A 25,437-nucleotide genomic window follows, 5' to 3' on the forward strand; every position below is an offset into this window, starting at 1 on the left:
CAGGAGGTGGTAAAGGGTGGTAAGGCACATTAACGATGGTTCTTAGCCAGTTCATGTCCCCCTCTCGCCGACAACAGGGGCCAGGAACTCGCCTTCCACCCACGCCTGGTTCATCTTGAGAAACGTCAGTCTGTCCACAGACTTGTGAGACAGACGTGAGCGTTTCTCGGTGACCACACCACCAGCTGCACTGAAGCAGCGCTCGGACAGCACGCTGGAAGGGGGGCAGGACAGCACTTCCAGGGCGTACTGCGCCAGCTCGCTCCAGATATCCAGGCGCTTGACCCAATACTCCATGGGATCAACAGGGGCATCGCTGTCAAGCCCGCTGTAGGACCCCATGTAGTCAGCCACCATGCGGGTCAGGCGCTGGCTGTGACCGATGGAGGATGCTGCTGCATGCACCTCCTCTCTAGTCACTGCTGCCGGAGCCTCTACAGTCCTGTAGAGCTCGTGGCTGAGAGACAGCAGGTCTGTGGGGCGCTTGCTGCTGGATGCAGGCACCTGCTGCTGCCTCTGTGCTGGCTGCTGGACAGTGGGGGTGGAAGCGCTGGGTCTCCTCCTGCAGGCGGCAGGAACTGGCTCAACTTCCCCTTGAGGCGTGGGTCCAACATCATGCTGATCCAGATGTCCTCCCTCTGCTTCATCTGGATCACCCTGGGGTCTCTGCGCAGGCACGTCAGCATGTGCGCTGCCATTGGGAAGAGGCGGGCCACGTCTGCTGGCACATCGACGGCAGTGCTGCTGTCCTCATCCTCCTCCTCTGCCTCGTCAGCCTCATCCTCTCTCCACCCCCGCACCAACTCAGCTGCACTGTGCTGATCCCCCTCATCAGCAGCAAGGTCAGGGACCTCCACCAAGTCCTCCTCCTCCTCCCCCTCAGAGGTGGACTGTGCAGCTGCTTGCCGCTCCTGCTGGTCCAAGGCTGCCGCTCCCTGTTCCAGCAAAGCATCGAGGGCCCTGTTCAGCAGACAAACCAGGGGCACCCACTCGCAGACCATAGCATGGTCCCTGCTCACCATGTTAGTGGCCTGCAGAAAGGGAGCCAGCACTAAGCACACCTGCTGCATGTGCCTCCAGTCATCATCGGGGACGATGGACGGGATGTTGCTGGTCTTGTCCCTTCTCTGAGCGGCGGAAACAGTGGCCAGGGCAAGGTACTGTTTGACAGCGCGCTTCTGTTCAACCAGACGCTCCAACATCGCCAGGGTGGAGTTCCAGCGAGTCGGAACGTCAAGGATCAGCCGATGGCGTGGCAGATCCAGCTCCTTTTGCACGTCTTCCAGGCTCGCACAGGCTGCAGCCGAGCGCCGGAAGTGACGCACAACGTTCCTTGCCGTTTCCAGCAGTTCGCCCATCCCCTGGTAGGTGCGCAAGAACTTCTGCACCACCAGGTTCAGCACGTGGGCAAGACAGGGGATGTGGGTCAGGTTTCCCCTGTCTATTGCGGCAACCAGATTGGCCCCATTGTCGGCCACCACCTCTCCGACTCTGAGGCCTCTGGGGGTCAGCCAAATCCTCTCCTGCTCCTGGAGTTTGGCCAACACATGGGTTGCCGTCAGCTTGGTCTTCCCAAGGCTGACCAAGTGCAGCAGCGCTTGGCAGTGGCGGGCCTTCACGCTGCTGCTGAGGCGGGGGGTTTGGCCAGGTGTGCCGGAGGATGGCAGAGGATCGGAGGAACCTGCTGCAGTTCCCCTGACCCTGTGGGGTGGCACCACCCACTGTGTTGCTGCTGCTGCTGTGCCCGCTGCTGCTCTCCCATCCTCACCCCCTTCCACCAAGCTGACCCAGTGGACAGTGAAGGACAGGTAGCGGCCTGTCCCGAAGCGGCTGCTCCAGGAGTCCATGGTGACGTGGACCCTTTCACCAACCGCGTGCTCCAGCCCTCGCTCCACATTGGCCATCACAAAGCGGTGCAGTGCAGGAATGGCCTTGCGGGAGAAAAAGTGTCTGCTGGGGAGCTGCCAGTCTGGGGCTGCGCAAGCAAGCAGCGCACGAATGTCGCTCCCCTCCTGCACGAGCGTGTACGGCAGGAGTTGGGAGCACATGGCCCGTGCCAGCAAGCCGTTCAGCTGCCGCACGCGACGGCTGCTGGGAGGCAGAGCCCTAACCACCCCCTGGAAGGACTCGCTCAAAAGGCTCTGGCGTGGCCTTTTGCTGGCACGGGAATCAGCAGACACAGCGGAGGAGGCCACTGAGGACTGGCTGCCAGAACAGGCCTCAGTGTCGGCGGCAGGAGTTGCAGAGGGGGGAGGAGCAGTGCGTTTCCGCACTCCTGCTGGTGCTGCTGGAGGAGCAGGAGGGCGGGTGGCTGCTGTTGCTGCTGCTGCTGAAGGCTGTGCAGTGATGGGTGTGGTGCCACTGCCAGCACCAGATGCCTTCAGCCTCTGGAACTCCTGATGCTGGTGGAAATGTTTCGCAGCGAGGTGGTTGATGAGCGAGCTGGTGCAGAACTTTAAGGGGTCTGCACCTCTGCTCAACTTCCGCTGACAGTGGTTGCAAGTGGCGTACTTGCTGTACACTGTGGGCATGGTGAAAAAGCGCCAGATTGGTGACAGAAACATCCCCCTACGGCATGGAAGCGCTGCTGCCTGTCTCCCTGTGGTGGTTTGGGGGGCTTGGGGGGCTTGGGTGCGGCTGGTGGTGGTACTGGCAGATGCTGCTGCTGCTGCTGCTGAGCCTGAGGCACCAGCAGGCTGTGGGACCTGCCTACTGCTGCTGCCAATGCTTGCAATGATGCGCCTCCTTGCAAGGCCCACAAGAGCATCCTCCTCCTCCTCCTCAGAGCTGCTGAGGACGACATCCCCTGGAGGTGGTGGCACCCAGTCTCTGTCTGTCACCGGGTCATCAACATCCTCCCCCTCCTGAAACATGTCCTGCTGGGATGAGGACCCCCCAAACTCCTCTCCTGATGCATGGATGGGCTGCTTGACTGTCGCCACAGTCTTGCTGTCCAATCCCTCATCCCCCAAAGTGCCCATCAGCATCTCCTCCTCAAGATCGCCAACAACAGCAGACAATTTACTCATGATGCCTGGGGTCAAAAGACTGCTGAATGACAGGTCGGCGAGTGACGGTGAACTGGCCTCCTCCCCAGACCCTGCTGGGCGGCTGCTGCGAACAGGGGTGGTGGTGGTGGTGGTGAGGGTGGAGGCCTCAGATGCAGAGCTGATGGCGGGCTGCTCATCCTCCGTCATGAGTTGCACCACAGTGTCTGCATGCTTTTCCTCAATGGGACGTTTCCGACCCGGCTGGAGGAAAAATCGGAGCAGGTGCTACACGCTGCTGCTGCTGTGTCTCTGCAGCGTGAGTTGCAGATGCTCCTGCTGGGCGGCGCCCAAGGCGTCCACGGCCAGTGGCTATGGGAGGAATGTTAGCCACTGACGCTGCTGCTGCTGCTGCGGAACTGTGCATGGTGGCGCGCCCGCGCCCGCGGCTTGCCACAATGCTGCTCCCTCTCCTCCTGATTCCCTTGCTGCCCTTCCCCTTGCCCAAACCGCGCTGGCTGCCACTTCCAGACATCTTCGATGTTTTGGGCGTATAGACAAAAGTTTTTTAAAAGGGCGGGTGAAAAGTGGGGTACTTTAATGGAGTGGGTTGGTGGGTGAGGTGACTGAGTGAGTGTCCCTAGTACAGTAAGTAAGTAGTAACAGTCAGGAAGTACAACTAGCAGTTACAACTTACAATAATCAGTAGTAATCACAAGTAAATTTAGTGTGTGTACACTACAGACAGTGAGTGCATGCACGCGCAAACACGCGCAGGAGCTAGCCTATGAACAGTGACTGAGTGAGTGTCCCTAGTACAGTAAGTAAGTAAGTAGTAACAGTCAGTAAGTACAACTAACTAATTACAATAATCAATCAGTTATCAGAAGGAAATAGAGTGTGTGTAGTGTGTACACAGACAGTGAGTGCACACACGCAGGAGCTAGTAGCCTATGAACAGTGACTGAGTGTCCTAGACTCCTAGTACAGTAAGTAGTAACAGTAAGTACAACTAACTAATTACAATAATCAATCAGTTATCAGAAGGAAATAGAGTGTGTGTAGTGTGTACACAGACAGTGAGTGCACACACGCAGGAGCTAGTAGCCTATGAACAGTGACTGAGTGTCCTAGACTCCTAGTACAGTAAGTAGTAACAGTAAGTACAACTAACTAATTACAATAATCAATCAGTTATCAGAAGGAAATAGAGTGTGTGTAGTGTGTACACAGACAGTGAGTGCACACATGCAGGAGCTAGTAGCCTATGAACAGTGACTGAGTGTCCTAGACTCCTAGTACAGTAAGTAGTAACAGTAAGTACAACTAACTAATTACAATAATCAATCAGTTATCAGAAGGAAATAGAGTGTGTGTAGTGTGTACACAGACAGTGAGTGCACACACGCAGGAGCTAGTAGCCTATGAACAGTGACTGAGTGTCCTAGACTCCTAGTACAGTAAGTAGTAACAGTAAGTACAACTAACTAATTACAATAATCAATCAGTTATCAGAACTTGGAAATAGAGTGTGTGTAGTGTGTACACAGACAGTGAGTGCACACACGCAGGAGCTAGTAGCCTATGAACAGTGACTGAGTGTCCTAGACTCCTAGTACAGTAAGTAGTAACAGTAAGTACAACTAACTAATTACAATAATCAATCAGTTATCAGAAGGAAATAGAGTGTGTGTAGTGTGTACACAGACAGTGAGTGCACACACGCAGGAGCTAGTAGCCTATGAACAGTGACTGAGTGTCCGAGACTCCTAGTACAGTAAGTAGTAACAGTGAGTACAACTAACTAATTACAATATTCAAATACAATAATCAATCAGTTATCAGAACTTGGAAATAGAGTGTGTGTAGTGTGTACACAGACAGTGAGTGCACACACGCAGGAGCAGCTAGTAGCCTATGAACAGTGACAGTGAGTGTCCTAGTACAGTTACAGTATATAACTACAATACTAATACAATCAGTAGTAAAGGACAGCAGAAATACTGGTATAGAATAAAGAGAAATAAACAGAGGACAGGAGGACAGCTGCCCACACAGGCAGGCCCTGAGGCCTAAAGCTGTAAGCCTGCAGCAGCTGGCCTGTCTCTATGTAACACAAAAGCTACTAACTAAAATACAATGTCTAACTAACTAACAACAATATAGGTGTGTATAGGAGGTGTATGTGAGCAAAAACGCTAGGTAAATGACCACAATAAAGCTCTTGCTAAGCCAAAGCACAAAGGAGCAACTCTCTCTCTATGCAAGTCTCAGGCAAGGACGGAGAAACGTAACATGGCGGCCGCTATTTATAGGGTAGGGGCTGGCCAGGGTCCCCCTCTGTGATTGGCTGCCGTCAGAGGGCCTGGGAGCCCTCTGATTGGCTCTAAGGACATCAATCTGGGCTATGACGCTATTCGAGCTCGGTACCGAGCTCGAATAGCGCCGTTTGCTCGAATAGCTCGAATAGTGAATGGGCTATTCGAGTGTACGCGAATAGCCCATTCGAATAGCTGCAGCTATTCGGAGCTCGAATACCGAGCTCGAATAGCTGAAAAAGAGCTCGAATATTCGAGCTACTCGAATATTCGAGCTCTGCTGAGCACCACTGCTCTTATGTGTTCCGCTCTTTTTTTGCATTTTAAAATGGCACGGCAGGTCTGTTGTGTCCGATATGCAATACGCGTTTCAATGCAAGTCAGAAAAGATGCAGAAAAAGTGTGTTTTAATCATCCACAAGTTATGCTTCATACACACTTGAGATAAAAGTCTTTGGAAAATGAAAGATCACAGACCAATTTTACCCCCTTCCATGTAGTATGAGAGCCATACTCTACACTATTCTATGGAGCTGCACTCCCCATCAGATAGAAATCTTTGCAAGATGCTGCACACAAAGATGCCCGTACACATTCAAAAGATCATTATCTGCAAAAGATCCATTCCTGCAAAATGCATTCATAGTCTATGATATCTGCAGATCATCATACACACTTGGTTTAACAGACTTCATCTGCATATCTGGCAATCATCTGCAGATCTGAAAATCCATCCTGGTGGATCTGATCTGCAGATGATCTGCAGATGATTGTCTGTTAAACCAGGTGTGTATGAGGATCTGCAGATCTCATAGACTATGAATGCATTTTGCAGGAATGGATCTTTTGCAGGAACAGATCTTTTGCAGATACTGATCTTTTGAGTGTGTACGGGCATCTTTGTGTGCAGCATCTTGCAAAGATTTTATCTGATGGGAAGTGCAGCTCCATAGAATAGACTGTGTAGGTATGGCTCTCATACTACATGGAAGGGGGTAAAATTGGTCTGTGATCTTGCATTTTCCAAAGACTTTTATCTCAAGTGTGTATGAAGCATAAGGCAAGTGCCTAGGGCCTGGAGAGAGTATGGGGGGAGGGGGGGGGGTGCTGGTCTAAGCTAGACCCCAGGAAATCTTACCAAAAAAGTCAGGTTGGCCAAGGTTGTTTCTTGCTTACAGCCCCATTTCACCTTACAGGGAAACTGAAACAAGAGGTACATGGAGGCTGCCATATTCATTTATTTTGAAACAATACTAGTTGCCTGGCTGTCCTGCTGATCCTCTGCCTCTAATACTTTTAGCCATAGACCCTGAACAAGCATGCAGCAGATCAGATGTTTCTGACATTATGCTTGTTTCTACTGACATGCTTGTTTCTACTACTACTACTTGTTTCTACTACTGCAGCCAAATAGATCAGCAGGGCTGCCAGGCAACTGGTATTGTTTAAAAGAAAATAAATAGGGCAGCCTCCATATACCACTCACTTCAGGTTCCCTTTAATCTGGCCAGAGCTTATAAATACATTATCAGCAGAGAAATGCATATACTTACACTGATCTGTATATCAGTCCGGAAAGATAGACAAATGAAGAAGAAAGGGTGACCGAGGGCTTTGATTCCAAAAGAGGGACTGTCACTCTGAAAAGGGGCCTGTTGGGAGCTATTCTGTGCAATCCACAGCAATTTTTGCATTGCTAAGTAATGCAAATTTACTATTGTATGCGCTGAAAAACTGTGGGGCTGAACCAGAGCTGAAAGTTTACTTGGAGCTGCTGCTGCGGAACTGTGCATGGTGGCGCGCCCGCGCCCGCGGCTTGCCACAATGCTGCTCCCTCTCCTCCTGATTCCCTTGCTGCCCTTCCCCTTGCCCAAACCGCGCTGGCTGCCACTTCCAGACATCTTCGATGTTTTCGCCGTATAGACAAAAGTTTTTTAAAAGGGCGGGTGAAAAGTGGGGTACTTTAATGGAGTGGGTTGGTGGGTGAGGTGACTGAGTGAGTGTCCCTAGTACAGTAAGTAAGTAGTAACAGTCAGGAAGTACAACTAGCAGTTACAACTTACAATAATCAGTAGTAATCACAAGTAAATTTAGTGTGTGTACACTACAGACAGTGAGTGCACGCACGCGCAAACACGCGCAGGAGCTAGCCTATGAACAGTGACTGAGTGAGTGTCCCTAGTACAGTAAGTAAGTAAGTAGTAACAGTCAGTAAGTACAACTAACTAATTACAATAATCAATCAGTTATCAGAAGGAAATAGAGTGTGTGTAGTGTGTACACAGACAGTGAGTGCACACACGCAGGAGCTAGTAGCCTATGAACAGTGACTGAGTGTCCTAGACTCCTAGTACAGTAAGTAGTAACAGTAAGTACAACTAACTAATTACAATAATCAATCAGTTATCAGAAGGAAATAGAGTGTGTGTAGTGTGTACACAGACAGTGAGTGCACACACGCAGGAGCTAGTAGCCTATGAACAGTGACTGAGTGTCCTAGACTCCTAGTACAGTAAGTAGTAACAGTAAGTACAACTAACTAATTACAATAATCAATCAGTTATCAGAAGGAAATAGAGTGTGTGTAGTGTGTACACAGACAGTGAGTGCACACACGCAGGAGCTAGTAGCCTATGAACAGTGACTGAGTGTCCTAGACTCCTAGTACAGTAAGTAGTAACAGTAAGTACAACTAACTAATTACAATAATCAATCAGTTATCAGAAGGAAATAGAGTGTGTGTAGTGTGTACACAGACAGTGAGTGCACACACGCAGGAGCAGCTAGTAGCCTATGAACAGTGACTGAGTGTCCTAGACTCCTAGTACAGTAAGTAGTAACAGTAAGTACAACTAACTAATTACAATAATCAATCAGTTATCAGAAGGAAATAGAGTGTGTGTAGTGTGTACACAGACAGTGAGTGCACACACGCAGGAGCTAGTAGCCTATGAACAGTGACTGAGTGTCCGAGACTCCTAGTACAGTAAGTAGTAACAGTGAGTACAACTAACTAATTACAATATTCAATTACAATAATCAATCAGTTATCAGAACTTGGAAATAGAGTGTGTGTAGTGTGTACACAGACAGTGAGTGCACACACGCAGGAGCAGCTAGTAGCCTATGAACAGTGACAGTGAGTGTCCTAGTACAGTTACAGTATATAACTACAATACTAATACAATCAGTAGTAAAGGACAGCAGAAATACTGGTATAGAATAGAGAGAAATAAACAGAGGACAGGAGGACAGCTGCCCACACAGGCAGGCCCTGAGGCCTAAAGCTGTAAGCCTGCAGCAGCTGGCCTGTCTCTATGTAACACAAAAGCTACTAACTAAAATACAATGTCTAACTAACTAACAACAATATAGGTGTGTATAGGAGGTGTATGTGAGCAAAAACGCTAGGTAAATGACCACAATAAAGCTCTTGCTAAGCCAAAGCACAAAGGAGCAACTCTCTCTCTATGCAAGTCTCAGGCAAGGACGGAGAAACGTAACATGGCGGCCGCTATTTATAGGGTAGGGGCTGGCCAGGGTCCCCCTCTGTGATTGGCTGCCGTCAGAGGGCCTGGGAGCCCTCTGATTGGCTCTAAGGACATCAATCTGGGCTATGACGCTATTCGAGCTCGGTACCGAGCTCGAATAGCGCCGTTTGCTCGAATAGCTCGAATAGTGAATGGGCTATTCGAGTGTACGCGAATAGCCCATTCGAATAGCTGCAGCTATTCGGAGCTCGAATACCGAGCTCGAATAGCTGAAAAAGAGCTCGAATATTCGAGCTACTCGAATATTCGAGCTCTGCTGAGCACCACTGCTCTTATGTGTTCTGCTCTTTTTTTGCATTTTAAAATGGCACGGCAGGTCTGTTGTGTCCGATATGCAATACGCGTTTCAATGCAAGTCAGAAAAGATGCAGAAAAAGTGTGTTTTAATCATCCACAAGTTATGCTTCATACACACTTGAGATAAAAGTCTTTGGAAAATGAAAGATCACAGACCAATTTTACCCCCTTCCATGTAGTATGAGAGCCATACTCTACACTATTCTATGGAGCTGCACTCCCCATCAGATAGAAATCTTTGCAAGATGCTGCACACAAAGATGCCCGTACACATTCAAAAGATCATTATCTGCAAAAGATCCATTCCTGCAAAATGCATTCATAGTCTATGATATCTGCAGATCATCATACACACTTGGTTTAACAGACTTCATCTGCATATCTGGCAATCATCTGCAGATCTGAAAATCCATCCTGGTGGATCTGATCTGCAGATGATCTGCAGATGATTGTCTGTTAAACCAGGTGTGTATGAGGATCTGCAGATCTCATAGACTATGAATGCATTTTGCAGGAATGGATCTTTTGCAGGAACAGATCTTTTGCAGATACTGATCTTTTGAGTGTGTACGGGCATCTTTGTGTGCAGCATCTTGCAAAGATTTTATCTGATGGGAAGTGCAGCTCCATAGAATAGACTGTGTAGGTATGGCTCTCATACTACATGGAAGGGGGTAAAATTGGTCTGTGATCTTGCATTTTCCAAAGACTTTTATCTCAAGTGTGTATGAAGCATAAGGCAAGTGCCTAGGGCCTGGAGAGAGTATGGGGGGAGGGGGGGTGCTGGTTTATGCTAGACCCCAGGAAATCTTACCAAAAAAGTCAGGTTGGCCAAGGTTGTTTCTTGCTTACAGCCCCATTTCACCTTACAGGGAAACTGAAACAAGAGGTACATGGAGGCTGCCATATTCATTTATTTTGAAACAATACTAGTTGCCTGGCTGTCCTGCTGATCCTCTGCCTCTAATACTTTTAGCCATAGACCCTGAACAAGCATGCAGCAGATCAGATGTTTCTGACATTATGCTTGTTTCTACTGACATGCTTGTTTCTACTACTACTACTTGTTTCTACTACTGCAGCCAAATAGATCAGCAGGGCTGCCAGGCAACTGGTATTGTTTAAAAGAAAATAAATAGGGCAGCCTCCATATACCACTCACTTCAGGTTCCCTTTAATCTGGCCAGAGCTTATAAATACATTATCAGCAGAGAAATGCATATACTTACACTGATCTGTATATCAGTCCGGAAAGATAGACAAATGAAGAAGAAAGGGTGACCGAGGGCTTTGATTCCAAAAGAGGGACTGTCACTCTGAAAAGGGGCCTGTTGGGAGCTATTCTGTGCAATCCACAGCAATTTTTGCATTGCTAAGTAATGCAAATTTACTATTGTATGCGCTGAAAAACTGTGGGGCTGAACCAGAGCTGAAAGTTTACTTGGAGCTCAGCTTTAATTGCTGAGACAAAGGGCAGAGAGGATTCTGGGAAGAGACCTGTACAAGACCAGTACTTTTGTATTTGGGTTTTATGTCATGGAAATTATGCACACTGTGTAGAGACAGCAGATTTAATATTCTCTTACTTTGTCAAATGTTAATTTTCCGGGGAAAATCCCCCACAGAAAATTAACCGCTGCTTTCATATCTGACCTCGGTGTTCCAGCTTCAGTAACAATCTCTATTCTACAGTTTCAAAGGGTTTTTAGTTTAATACCCAAAGGCTCATCTTGTGAATCCTGTTCCAATTTACTAAAAACACGTTAAAGCTCACACAATGCTCACATATCCGGTGTAGCTGGAGATCAGAGCGCTGGAGTCTATACATGGATTCCGTCACTGTTCTCCTAGAAAGGTCATACAGAAAGTCTGGGTACAGACAGAACACGATATGGGGAATTCTCTAGAAGATTACTATTACAGTTTATAACACTAGCTGTAGACCCAATAGATATTTATACACAGTAGCTAGAAGTGTACAGTACCCGGCGAACTGATATATGAACAATTCCATATAGAGAGGACTTTTTCCTTCTTTATTTTTCAATTCACTAGAAGAGACACACTATAAATGAATGCACGTCAATAAGACGGTTATGGCATCTTTATTGAAAATTATAAGAAGCTAATAAGTCGACGCAAATTTTACATTCATTTTATGTAGTTTTCCTTCTTAAAGCAGAAGGTATTTGCGATAATTCAGCTTCGAGTGAGCGACTGTGGTTACCCACAATGCATCACTACTGAATATGCAAATGATCTCTTTATGCTCCTGAAGCCAGGCTTACTTCCAGAATCACTGGTGTATAGCAAGCCTTTAGATTTTACAGAGCCACACCAACCCAACAATGCAGACAGCCTGTTTCGGACACTTGGTCCTCCTCTGTGCATGGGATAGGGGCTTGGACCAGAACAACAGAATACCCAAGCAGCTCGGGGTGACGTTGATGTTGCTCTGTAAATTTAGCTATTGGTTTGCTGTACACCAGCAGTTCTGGATGTGAGCCTAGCTTCAGGGGCATAAAGAGATGATTTTGCTCTGGGTCCTAATGAGCCTTCCAAGTCCTCTCACGGCCCCCGCGTTCCAGCGATGGAACCCCCATGAGCAGCCTCCAACCGATGGGTCAGAGACTGCTCTCTGCCACAGCCTGAGGCTTCGGAAGTCTTCGGGAGCCTGCGTGTCTCGCGCGCTCACACATGTGCATTACGGATCCGCCCGTCTTCAGGAGCACTCGGGCTCCCTAAGACTTCCAAAGCCTCCCGCAGCGGGAGATTTGAACAGGGGATCCAGCGCTGGAACACGGGGACCATGGGAGGAACAGGAAGGGTCATAAGGACCCAGAGCCTTCCCTTTCCTTAGGCAAGCATCTGTTTTTGTCTTTTTTAAAACGACTTCAGATTCTCTTTAACCTCTTGCCGACCGCTCCACGCCATGACACCAATTGGCATGAACGCGGCGGCTCCCCCAGGACTGCTCAACACCAATTGGCGTGAAGTCCTAGGGGTGCGTTTTTCAGGAGATTGCGCATCTCCGCTTCGTCATCTGCCTCCGAGCTGCGATCGCCACTAGGAGACTGTTAGATGGCAAAACTGCCATCTATTTACAATGTACAGCGCTGCGATCTAAGGTGGCGCTCTACTGGGGACAGCCGTGTCATCGGCTGTCCCCCTGGCAGGCTCAGGAGCAATCGGCTTTCATAGGCTGATGCCTATGACAGCCGATTGCTGTCATTGGCTGGCGGGGGGAGGGAAAAATAAATAAATAGATAAATAAATAGGTAATTTTATTAAAAAAAAAAAAAAAGACAAACAAATGAAAAATGAATAGATAAACATAAACATTGTGGGAGTGATTAGAGCCCACCAACAGAAATCTCAGTTGGTGGGCAGAAAGGGGGGGGGGGATCACTTGTGTGCTGAGTTGTACGACCCTGCAGCGAGCCCTTACAGCTGTAGTGGCCTGAATTGTAAAAAATAGCCTGGTCACTGGGGGGGAGTGTAAGCCTATGGTCCTGAAGAGGTTAAGACGCTTTTATAAATAAGAACCTCTCAGATCTGGAGATGGCCTTCTGTGAACTTGCTTATGTATTCAACTGTAGCCTTTAGCTAACAATGCTTCCAATTATGACAGTGATTTATAACTACTAATAAGATTCTTGAGCGGCCTTGCTCTTTGTCCATTTGCTGGTACTTTGTCTATGTAGCTGCAGCACATTCCACCATTATCAATAATTTATAATAATAATTACAGCGCACTCCACCACACAATAAATGTTTTATTTTAGATTGTGTGTGTTTGTCTAAATGAGGATTCTAAGAGAACGGGATCATCAATCCGCCGTAAACAAGATGCGTTTAAGTATAATAGCGTCCTTTAGTATTTTGAAGTTTCACATGTCTGTGAACGACCCAATTATAGGCCTCCTAATTTGCTTTTTGAATGAAGTATGTCTTTTTTCCTAGGTTCAGTTCATTCAACAAAAACTAGCAGGTACTTTCATGTAACAGTCATCGGAACAAGCACCTTAATTAAATCTGCTTTTACCGTGAACAGAAAACGGATTGTCGATGCTTTGCTACAGAATTTTGGGTAGCAGCAGACAGCATCTTGGGCTAATTCTCATCCTTCATCCCTCATTTAGATTTTTTAATTTTTTTTTATGTTAAAGTGCCATTCATTTACCATTAAAATTATTTTAAACGATGAAATAAAGTATGTCTTTTTTCCTAGGTTCAGTTCAGTTCATTCAACAAAAACTAGCAGGTACTTTCATGTAACAGTCATCGGAACAAGCACCTTAATTAAATCTGCTTTTACCGCAAACAGAAAACGGATTGTCGATGCTTTACTACAGAATTTTGGGTAGCAGCAGACAGCATCTTGGGCTAATTCTCATCCTTCATCACTAATTTAGATTTTTTAATTTTTTTTATGTTAAAGTGCCATTCATTTACCATTAAAAAATGTTTAAACGATGAAATAAAGTAAGTCACTTAGCCGCATTCATTTCTATGAGGATTCAGAAGATGGGTTGATTGGGCAAAGAAAGAGAGCATCTCTAAGGCCTCTTTCCCACCAAGACGTTGAGTTTTAGGGGACGTTATGGTCACATAACGTGCCCCTAACGCAATGCCTGGTGGTGTTGAAGGACGCAAGAGTGAGCTGCGTTATGCAGCTCTTTGTGCGCACTGCGTAGTACAGACTGCGGAGACCACGTTATCGTCCGATCACATGGTCTCCGTGGCGCTGATTGGCTGGCGGGACCACGTGATGCAGAGTGTTCCACTCCGCATGACGTGGTCCCGCCAGCAAATCAGCGGCCGCTCCAGGAAGAAAACACTGCAAGTGTAGTGAATATTAAGTAGCCATGTGCCTGGCTACATTAGCAGACTCTCCCTACCTCCTCTCAGGCAGCATAGATTAAAAAAAAAACATTACTGAGCATGTGCACACAGTCTAACGTGGCTAAAGCCGCATATAACGTACTGCATGCTGCACTTTTCCAGAACGTGCAGCGTTACCCTGTAACGCAACGTGGGCACTGTGAACAGCCCATTGATTTTACATTACTGTGCGTTGGGCTGCGTTGCAGGCTTGTAACGTCTTACTGTGAAAGCAGCCTAAGGGCTGATTCACACTATAAGAGCTTTTTCTTAGCGCTTATGAATTTAAAAGCTCTTGCTAATGTAATGCTATGACTTGAGCAATGTGATTTTATAAAAATCCCCCATACCATTGCATTAGCAAGAGTTTTTCAAGTCACTATCGCTAAAAAAAAAAAGCTCTTGCAGTGTGAATCAGGCCTTACAGAGCACCCGAACTCAGTAGTACTTTGTAAGGGCTGGTTCACACTGCAAGAGCTTTTTAGCGCTAGTGATTTGTAAAGCTCTTGCTAATGCACTGCTATGAGTGATTTTTATAAAATCGCATTGCTCAAGTGAGAACACACACACATAGCATCACATTAGCAAAAGCTTTTAAAATTACAAGTGCTTAGGAAAAACTCTTAGGCCTTATTCACATTGCGTTGCGCTCGCGCTATCGCCCGCACTGAGCGATTCTTTTTCTTCTAATCGCTCTCTTCTGTGTGTTATAAGTGCTTTTCTAAGCGCTTTAGCAGAGCAATTATTTAAATCACTTCCTGACGTCAGTCAGGAAGTGATTACTTTGCCCCCGGAAATGAATAAATACAATGTATTTATTCATTAAAGGGCTGGGAAAATTGCTGTACAAAGTGCTTTTTCAAGCGCTTTGCGATTTCCCTATACCTTCCAATCAGGGCAAATCGCCCTGAAAATGGTACATGCAGCGGCGCAGCGCTTTTGTCAGCAGCAAGCAAACGGAACACCCCAATGAGAACTATCTCATTGGAAAGCATAGTGTAAGCGCTTTTAGGGCAATTTGTACAAATCAACTGCACTTAAAAATTCCAAAAAACGCCTCTAGTGTGAATGAGCCTTTAGCGCTTTAGGGCTTGTTCACACCTAGGACGTTTTTTTCCCTTTTTTCAAACGCTGGCGATATTGAAAATCGCCCTAAGGCCTCGTTCACATCTAAAATCGTAATAGGAAGCGTTTTTTTGAGATTTTGTGCAGTGTTTTTTTTCGCCTCCTGGGGCTCCACTGCGCACTGCATTTTTTGTAAAAGCGCTTTTCTAAGCGCTTTTCCAGAGCGGTTTTGTCATTCACTCCCTGACGCAAGTCAGGAAGTGAATTCTTTGACCCGGAAAAGAATAAATACAATGTATTTATTATAAAAAATGTGAACGCAATCGCCGCATAAAGCGGTTTTGTGAGCGTTCAGTGCTCTTCCTATACCTTCCATTATAGCAAAAACACCCCAAAATGGTCCAGGCACACGCAACTGCTGATATGAACCTTCTCATAGAAATCAATTGCACAAGCGTTTTGTGGGCGATTTTGAAAATTGCCTGCGCTGGAAAAAAGGGCAAAAATGCCCCTAGTGTGAACGAGTCCCAAAAAGCTTGTGCAATGATTCTCTATGAGAGTGTTCACAATTGCGTGTTTCGATTGCTTTCCGCTGACCATAGCGCTGCCTGTATCATGAGTGTTTTGGCTCAATGGAAGGTATAGGGAAATCGCTAAGCGCTTTGTATAGCGATTTCCCGATCACTTTTTAGAATACATTGTATTTATTCTTTTTCCGGGTTAAGGAGTCAGGAAGTGAAAAAACTAAAAGCGGTTTACAAAAAATCGCTAACACGCAGGTAAGCGCCGGGAACTAAAAAAAATTACCCACAAAACTGCAAAATGCGAGCGAGTGCGTTTTATGATGTGAACAAGGCCTTAAAGAGGACCTCCAGTGAAAATAATGTAGTAAAAAAAGTGCTTCATTTTTACCATAATTATGTATAAATGATTTAGTCAGTGTTTTCCCATTGTAAAATCTTTCCTCTCCCCGATTTACATTCTGACATTTATTACATGGTGACATTTTTACTGTGGGCAGGTTATGTAGCTGCTCCTAGCTGTTTTGGCTGTTAGAGACAGCTGTAAACAGCTAATTCCTGTCTGTGAACATTGTTACATTGTAGCAGTTTGCCCAGAATACCTTGGTACTCAGAGCTTCTTGTGGGAGGGGTTTCATCACAAAATCAGTCATACAGCGCCCCCTGATGGTCTGTTTGTGAAAAGCATTATATTTCTCATGTAAAAGGGGGTATCAGCTACTGATTGGGATAAAGTTCAGTTCTTGGTCGGAGTTTCTCTTTATAGCTTTTTCTTAGCACTTGTGAATTTAAAAGATCTTGCTAATGTAATGCTATGACTTGAGCAATGTGATTTTATAAAAATCCCCCATAGCATTGCATTAGCAATGCCCCCCTCCAATCCCTCCGACAATATCAGCGCCGCCTTCCATCACTTAACACTCCCTCCGCCAATGTCAGCACCAGCTTCCACCACTACTTTGTGCCACCAATAACCGCTATTTCTCGGGTGCCTCTAGGGCCCACATTACACAGTGGGCACTGCTATAGCTATAATTAACATTAGAATATATGCAGCCCCCATTTTACAGAATGACCACCAGCGCCCATATTACCGGCCTTGAGTCCAAGTAGCTGATATTACACTGAGAAATACAGTATATAAATTACCTAGTTTTACTTTCTAAACAATTATAATTATGTCCAGCCAAGATCACCTGATGTGAGCTCGAATTTCCATGTATTCCTATGGTGAATGCAGTCTCTTGCATATTGAATGCTTTGCCTACTTGAATGTTTTCTGACCACAAGGACAATGCAATAACTCTTGCTGTTAATGAGATCCCAGAAGTCCTGTTCCTAACATTGCTTCTGTTTTTTTTTCTTTTCAGGTTTGGTTAAACTAGGCGTGCACTGCATAACGGGACAGAAAGTGGCAATAAAGATTGTAAACCGAGAAAAGCTTTCAGAGTCTGTCTTAATGAAGGTAGGTGACTGTTGAACATTTACTTTTTAAAGTCACTGGCTGCGATAGGCTATCAAATCTCTGCATACACAATCATGGAAGCCTTACCTGTACAAAAACTGCCTTATATATTAGGTGGCAGGAGTCTGCAAGCATCACCATGAGTCATAGCAGACTACAGCAAGGGTTTCTGAAAGGTTATTGAGTCGTTAGTTGTGTGACTGAGGACACACCCATGGTGAGCAGGGTCGTTTTTAGCCATAGGCAGATGCCTAGGGTGACAACTTCTAGGCTGGAGATCATAATAAAACATGATCCAGCAAACCTGGCCCAAAAATGTAGATGAGGACTTACCAACTAAGAGCAAAAATATTGAATAATTTCTGGCCAGAGTTGCTGGATTTCATGTGTTTTTTTTCTATTTTTATAACAAAAATTTTATTCAAGATTTTAAATTTTTGTACAAAATAATGTAAACCAGCAAATCTGTGGAATCTCCAGGTACAATAAGGGAAAAAGGTACAAATCAGAGCATCAATGTAAACAACTCAATATAATGCACATCGCTGTCATAAAAGTATGTAAATTAGACCCCAACAGTCAAAACAAAGCAAGAGCCATCCTGCCCTCCCCCCCACCATCCCCTCCCTCCCCATTGTCATCCCCTATCTGAGGATTCACACCACCTTCAGGGTAGGAACACACTAGGCAGAATCGCATATGTGTTTTCCATAGCATATAGTGGAAAACGCATATGCGATTCTGCCTAGTGTGTTCCTACCCTCAATCTTCTCATTGTGCCCTGCAGTGGTTCCGTGAGGTACTACTTGGTTTCCCTGGTTTCCCTGTATTTTATTGATGATCTTCAGCCCAAAAAGCAGCAGTGGCGCCTTTGGACACCTCGGGTTATCCCCCAACTTAAAGAGGAACTTCAGCCTAAACAAACATACTGCCATTAAGTTACATTAGTTATGTTAATTAAAATAGATAGGTAATATAATCTCTTAAACAACAAGTGTCAGCGCCAAGGCAGAAGGCGACCGCAGCCGAGAAGGACAATGTCCAAAAGTCCACACAAGCAATGAATATAGAAAGTCAGCGCAGGTCTATAGTAATACAGCTTTCGTCATTTTCTGGTATACAGGATTTTCGAACAAAAAGGTAAAGAAGCAAGGCTTACCAGATTCCTACAACCCACATTATAAGGTTGTAAACGAGTTTGATAGGTGGTCTGCAGAACTTTCAAATGGTGTCGTTTCACCAGCGATGTTGCACACCACAGATTCCTCCGGAATATAGTAGATATCCTGAGGTCGCAGAGACTCGCCAAAGGGGAGTCCAGTAGGATAGTGACATGAAAGAGATGTACGGCACATCTAAGTGTAAACCGTCTTTATTGCATAACAAGTAAAACAATTTAAAAACAAAGATAAAAGAAAAACTCACATACGGGGCCCGTGCACTGGGAACCCCGAAAAAGTAGCGCGCATAAAATGGTCAATAGAAGACCTTAAATAAAATGGTGCTGCCTGTCGCCTTCCCCAAAGGGCCTGAGGGTGCTTTGCAGACCAGGCTCCGTGGTCAGATGGACCCTTGACCCAATGCTGTGTGCCAGAGATGTCACCACTTGCCGTTTAACATCACGGTACAGTTTAGGTATCGCCTTTTTTGAGAAAAAATTGCAGCCTGATATCTTCCACGGCGGCGTGTGGCTTTGCTTTTGTGTGCTGCTTTCCCTCAGGTGGTCATCCCATTGCAGTTTATGCTTTGTAATCATGTGTCTTCGTAAGGTAGTTGTCCCTACGCGGGTCTTGGTCTTTCCACGGCTCAATTTTCGGTGGCAGAGAGTACAGATGGCATTGCTCTCATCTGAGGCAGACACACAAAAAAATTTCCACACCGCAGAGCCCTGGGGTGATGGCACTTTGGTGGTGGCGGCCGACTGAATGTTAAGTGGGGTGCCAGAATCAGAGCAGGAGGAGGAAGATATGTCACGCTTCCGTGTGGAAGCTGAGAAAGATGAGGTGTTCTGTGTTAAGTAGTCAACTACGTCCTGACAATATTGGGGGTTGATGGCACGTGCCTTGTTCTGAACACTGTACTTTGGTCGAGGGCCGCACAAAATCACGACAGCGAACCTCGAACAGACCTGCCAGGTGGCCTGCCTCTGTCTTTTGTTTTGTCCATATTGGGGGAGATGAAGTGAAAGGTATGCACTGACTTGACTAATACAATGTGCAGTCACACAGGTGCAGTTAACAGGTATGCACTGTGTGGTATATCACACTGCGTGCACTCACGTAGGTAGGTGGGTGCACTGAACACAACAGGTAGGTATATGCACTGATGGGTATTACAATGTGCACCTGTCACACATAGACAAGTACCAGACAGGCACAGTGACACTGCGTGCGCTCACGTAGGTAGGTGGGTGCACTGAGGTGAACAACAGGTAGTAGGTATATGCAGTGATGGGTATTACAATGTGCACCTGTCACACACAGACAGGTACCGGATAGGCACAGTGACACTGCGTGCGCTCACGTAGGTAGGTGGGTGCACTGAAGTGAACAACAGGTAGTAGGTATATGCAGTGATGGGTATTACAATGTGCACCTGTCACACACAGAGAGGTACTGGACAGGACAGGTACTGGACAGGCACAGTGACACTGCGTGTGGTCACATAGGTAGGTGGGTGCACTGAAGTTATCAACAGGTAGTAGGTATATGCAGTGATGGGTATTAAAATGTGCACCTGGCACATACACAGGTAGTCACTGAATGTGCTGGGCCTGGCAGTGACACACACAGTAGGAATTAGCAAGGCTGTCTATGCAACACAAGTGTCAGTGGGACACACACAAAAAGAATAGATCATAAGAACAAGATTAGCTCTCAAAAGAGTTGTGGGGTGCTTTTTTAGCAATAAGAATCAGAAAGGAGCAAGCTAAGAAGCCTACAAGAGCCTAACTTAGCTTTACCTATGAAAGTCTGCAGCGTTTCCCTTCTCTAATTAATGCAGGCACAGAAGTGATTCCAAAGCCTGACGCTGCCTGCCTTTTATAAGGGGGGGAGTGGCTCCAGGAGGGAGTGTAGCCTGATTGGCTACAATTTGCCTGCTGACTGTGATGTAGAGGGTCAAAGTTGACCCTCATGATGCACCATGGGGGCGAACCGAACTTCCAGAAAAGTTTGCGATTCTCCGCGATCGCGAACCCCGGAAGTTCACCGGGAACCGCTCACCGGCGAACGGTTTGGGCCATCTCTACCCGTCATAGGTAGCTACAGGTGCCCCTTAGTATTATGTATCCAGAAGTACCTTCAGTATTAAGTAGCTAGAGGTGACCCTGAATGAAGGAGGGAGGGAGGCGCTCGAGGAGGGGAGTGACCCGCCTTTCTATCATCAGGCGCCTGTAGGAACGTGCCTACAGAGCCTTATGGTAAATACGGCCCTTTTTACCTTATTTTCAAAGTTTAGCTGCGATAGGTTTTAAAACATCCATTTGAAACAAGCAAGAAACCAGTGGAATCAGTTCAGCTGATCTGCATACTTGTTCTGGGTTGGTGTGATTTACAAAGTGTAGTGCTACATCTATTATTATACTTTCCTGAGCATTTCAGGTGACAGAAATGTAAAGTGTGTGCATAGCTTGAGATCAGCACAACAGCCAGCAAATGGCATTTTTTTAAAAGGGAATCGGCAACAGCATCTTCCATATTTGTCTCACTGCAAGCTTCCTTAAATCCTAAAAATGCATTTGGACGTCATGTGCTGTGATTTTCACGCTTGTGAGTGATGGCAGCTCGTGTTTAACGTAAAAATGTGTTATAACAACCCAGTGGAAGGGGCAATTATATCTGTAACTATAAAAGCTATGATTGTTTCATCCATATGGCTCAGGTATAGTGTTCACTCAGGAACATGTGCGGAAAGTAGCAAAGGAGAGAGAAGAGTGATTATGACATCTGGCACAGCACTTCCAATACCAGCTTAAATACTTTTCCTTTAGGGCAAGACAGCTTACACACGCAAACCTTCTTTCCTGTGTGCGAGACGTATGCACCGTATCATCAACCCTAACATTAGAACCATCGGCAGGAGACATTGATTGTCTTGTTACAATAGCACCAATTGAGGCAGGGATGTCTAAACTTTTTAGGCCAAGGTCCATATTGCAGTTTTTAAGAGTGCAAGGGGCCAGAACTAGTGAAGTTAAACACAATTTTTGCTGATTGCGGTTAGATATACACTATGCCTGTGACATTTTGTCAAATAAAACCCATATACTGTGTGCAGCTAGCAGTGGCAGCTGCTAATCAGTGGCTGTTACTGCTGCTGGCATAGTGACAGCTGCTAACCAGTGGCTGTTACTGCTGCTGACACATTGACAGCTGCTAATCAGTGGCTGTTGCTGGTGGCACAGTGACAGCTGCTAATCAGTGACTGTTACTGCTGCTGGCACAGTGGCAGCTGCTAATCAGTGGCTGTTACTGCTGCTGGCATAGTGGCAGCTGCTAATCAGTGGCTGTTACTGCTGCTGACACAGTGACAGCTGCTAATCAGTGGCTGTTACTGCTGCTGGCACAGTGACAGCTGCAAATCAGTGGCTGTTACTGCTGCTGGTATAGTGGCGGCTGATAATTAGTTGCAGCTACTGCTACAGTGGTGGCAGATAACCTACATGTGAGCAAAGGGGAAGGCAGAGCAGCAACAATAGGTGGCCCCTGCATGCGGCACTGCAGCTACGGCCTGTGGGCCGCATGGAATTAACAACTGTAGAGAGCTTTGGGTGCCACCAGAAAAGGCTCAGAGGGCTGCATTTGGCCCTCAGGCCAGACTTTGGACATGCCTGACTTAAGGGGCGGGGTAATTGGGTAGAAAGTGAGGTCTTGAAGGGGATGTATTGGGAACAGGAAAGTGAGGCAAGAGTATCAAAGCTACTTGATCAGGGTATCTCCAAAGTGACAGGTCTTAGCAACTACTAAGGCCCATTCACTCTATATAACAAAACACAGAGTTTTCCAGGACGCAGAAAAACACAAAATTGCAAGGTGAACACATCCTATGTTATTGATGGAAATGGCAGGTAACATGAACAATGCCAGTGCATCTCAGTGGATGAGCTTATCGCACCATTTACGCATCCGCTGTGTTTGCGTGGCAGTATGAATGGGGCCTAAAGTGACAGGGTTATAGGCACCACCCAGACAGGGCTGGTTCTAGCTCCAATGGGGCCCAGGGCAAAAGTAACTTGGTGGCCCCCTGACCCCCCCCACTGATGGACACCCCCCATTTATAGTATAGATGGCTAGATGTGCCCCCCAGGATTAGGCAGCCTCCCCCTAGTATAGAAAGCAAGATGTGTCCCCCAAGATTAGATACCCTCCCCCCTCCTGTATAGGTAGCTAGTTGTGCCCCCCAGGATTAGATATTAGGGGGGCACAAACACCCAATCAGATTTGTTTCATTTCAATGAGAACATTTACATTATTGATGCCAAGGACCACAAAGCTCATAAACCTGGTCATTGAGTGACTGTGAGTCAAGGTTAGAAAAATTGGGCAGAGCCAAGAGCAAACAAATAAATACCCGGGCAACACCGGGTTATCATTTAGTACATAATATTTGCACAGATCAGTAAATCAGTCTTGAAAGAGGGACAAATGAGGAAGAAGGTGGGACAGAGGGATATTATTCCCAAAGAGGCGTAACTAGAAATCACTGGGCCCCCCTGCAAAACTTGGGGGGGGGGCTTCCCCCTTGCTTTCTGCCCAGGTAAACTGAGAACCAATGTTATTCAATTGGCTAGTGCACACTTGAATGTGTTTTCCCCATGCAGATAAAAACAGACAGCAGTGAAGTGCTGCACGCATTTTCTCTATCAATTACATTAGCTTCTGTTATATAACCTGCATGTTTTCACACATTCAGACATACATGGTGTGCAAAAAAATGCATACAGAAAACCGATGAGTGTGCTCCCAGCCTCAGATTATTACACTCACTCTGTCCATCTCTGATGGAGCAGAACTGGCTCTGCAGACCTTTCCAGCATCACTACAGTACAAAGCACCTGGGGAGGTGTAGAGGTGTTGGGGGATGGGCGCTGTACACAATAGCCGGCTGCACACTGAATAGGGTCTGTCTACAAATCTTTGTCTACAAAACTTTGTATGATTCCTTCTCAGTGGCTGAGCAAACGCAGTAATTAGAACAATTGTGCAGAGAGCAGAAAGTTTTTCTCTTTGTGCCCTCAGTTGTCAGTCTCTCAGGACAGGGAAAATAAACTTCTCCCTCTACAGGGCCCCCTGCAGCTTCTGGGCCCCCCTGTGGCTGCATCCCTTGCAGGGTCTGTTGTTACGCCCCTGAGAGGGACTGTCCCTCCAAAGAAGGGACAGTTGGGAGCTATGGTCATTCTAATCTGAATCCACTTGAGTCAGTCAAATAAGTTTCTTCCGGCCATGCTTTTGCTGTGGACGAGCGCATCCAGGCTAAGAATGCCTAGTAGACCAAAGTGCTCATGCCCGGTGGAAAATGGAAAATGTGTGCATGAGCGGCTTTGTTCTACTGGGCATGCACAGAACTTACTTGCACATGTTCCATGAGGAAGCTGGCGATTATTATTATTAATTCTATTGATTTATAAAGTGACAACATATTCCGTGGCACTGTGCAAAGCAAGAAACAAACATGGAGTATATAGTAATACGGAAAATGGTGTACACCACATACTGTATAGACACTAGTACAAAATATAGTGTAGGTAATTACAATGACAAATGTAACACAATAAATAAAATGTGTAAAAAAAATAGCAAAACAAATAGAAAAAAGAAGGAAGTGTGTTTTAGGTTATCTAGTAAGGAGTACAGCTTGGCCAGAGGTCAAAGGGGCATGGCCTAACTTAGATTGCATGCTTGTTGGAAAAAATTAGTTGCAATGGAGCGTTTAAAGATTTCAAAGCTTGGAGAGTGATAGATGTGTTGTGGCAGGAGATTCCAGAGGAGGGGTGTAGCACATAAGAAATCTTGTATACGTGAATGAGGGAGGTGATTCTAGAGGAGGACAAAAAAATTAATGTGCAGGTCTGAGCAGGGTGAATTAGATTTAGGCTGCTTTCACAGTGGGACGTTAAAGTCCCACGTTACAGCATCCTGTAACGCAGCCCAACTCACGGTAATGAAAAATCAATGTGCTGTTCACAGTGCCCACGTTGCGTTACATTGTAATGCTACACGTTGAATGAAAGTGCAGCATGCTGTGCTTTATACTGGGCTTTAGCTGCGTTAGGCTGCTTGCACATGCTCAGTGACTAGCCACATGGCTAATTAATATTCACTGCACTACTGGTGACGTAACTTGGACTCCTAGTGTTGTCCGGATCATGAATGAATAGTTCATTTGATCCGGATCTTTTTTGTGAGTCGAATCATCCAGATCATCACAATGAACGATTCGGTTCACAGTGGATGTCTGTCTGGAAGAAACAGGAACATACATAATGTACAGTGCAGGGAAAGTCCTGTCCTGCTAGTCATTTCACCCCCAGTCTGCTTCCCTAGTAAAATGATTCAAATGATTCAGTTCAAAGATCCAGATCTTTTCAATGATCCGATTCGAATCATCGAAATCCTTGAAAAGATCCGGACTTCCTATCACTATCCTGGAGCGGCTGTTCTATCAATATAGATAGAACGAAAAAAGCGCAACAAGAGCTGCATAACGCAGCTCAATCTGACGTCCAACTTCAACACCACCATGCGTTGCGTTAGGTGCACGTTATGCGACCATAACGTCCCCTAAAACGCAATGTCTTGGTGTGAAAAAGGCCTTAAATCAAGCTGATTTAATTCACAATTTAAATTACCATTTAAATCACTGGTCATTAAGGCCTGATTTAAATCTTAGTTTTCAACATAAAGTCTAGTACTTGCATAACATTAATATGCAAGTAGATGAAGATTTTGAGAATAACAACTTTTCATATTACAGGGTAGTTTTTTTTATCCCCAGTACTGCTTGTCTGCTTGCCCCTCCCTTCTCACACTTATGGAACCCATACATGGTACATTAAAAAAGTTAGATTTTCCCTTTTATTCTACCAAAATGATGAATCCAATGAATGTGCAAAAATAATCCTTTTTTTTTTATCAAGAACAACGAATGATTAACCCATTTTTTTTCTATAAAAATCCGATCAGACATGTTGGAAATATATCTTTATATTTGATCTAATGAAAAAATCGAAGGAAATTATGTAATCGAAAAAAAATGAAAAAATGTACCATGTATGTGCACCTTTAGGTCCGGTTCACATTAGCGTTCTCTGTTCGGATCCGCCTGATCGGATCCGGACCGTATACTGTA

The 25,437-nt window shown here is 45.9% G+C and overlaps 1 protein-coding gene across 10 annotated transcripts in view; it reads left to right on the plus strand.

Annotated features, from left to right (window-relative positions):
* Nucleotides 1–25,437, plus strand: part of LOC137521675 (serine/threonine-protein kinase BRSK2-like) — a 427,652-nt gene that overhangs the window by 201,145 nt on the left and 201,070 nt on the right. For all 10 annotated transcript variants that reach the window (XM_068241266.1, XM_068241267.1, XM_068241271.1 and 7 more), the window contains exon 2: nucleotides 16,994–17,088. In XM_068241266.1, coding sequence (XP_068097367.1) covers nucleotides 16,994–17,088 — 95 coding nt within the window. The remainder of the gene's footprint in view (nucleotides 1–16,993; nucleotides 17,089–25,437) is intronic.

The sequence above is a fragment of the Hyperolius riggenbachi genome, chromosome 6 (genome assembly GCF_040937935.1).
Source record: "Hyperolius riggenbachi isolate aHypRig1 chromosome 6, aHypRig1.pri, whole genome shotgun sequence".
Classification (NCBI taxonomy): domain Eukaryota; kingdom Metazoa; phylum Chordata; class Amphibia; order Anura; family Hyperoliidae; genus Hyperolius; species Hyperolius riggenbachi.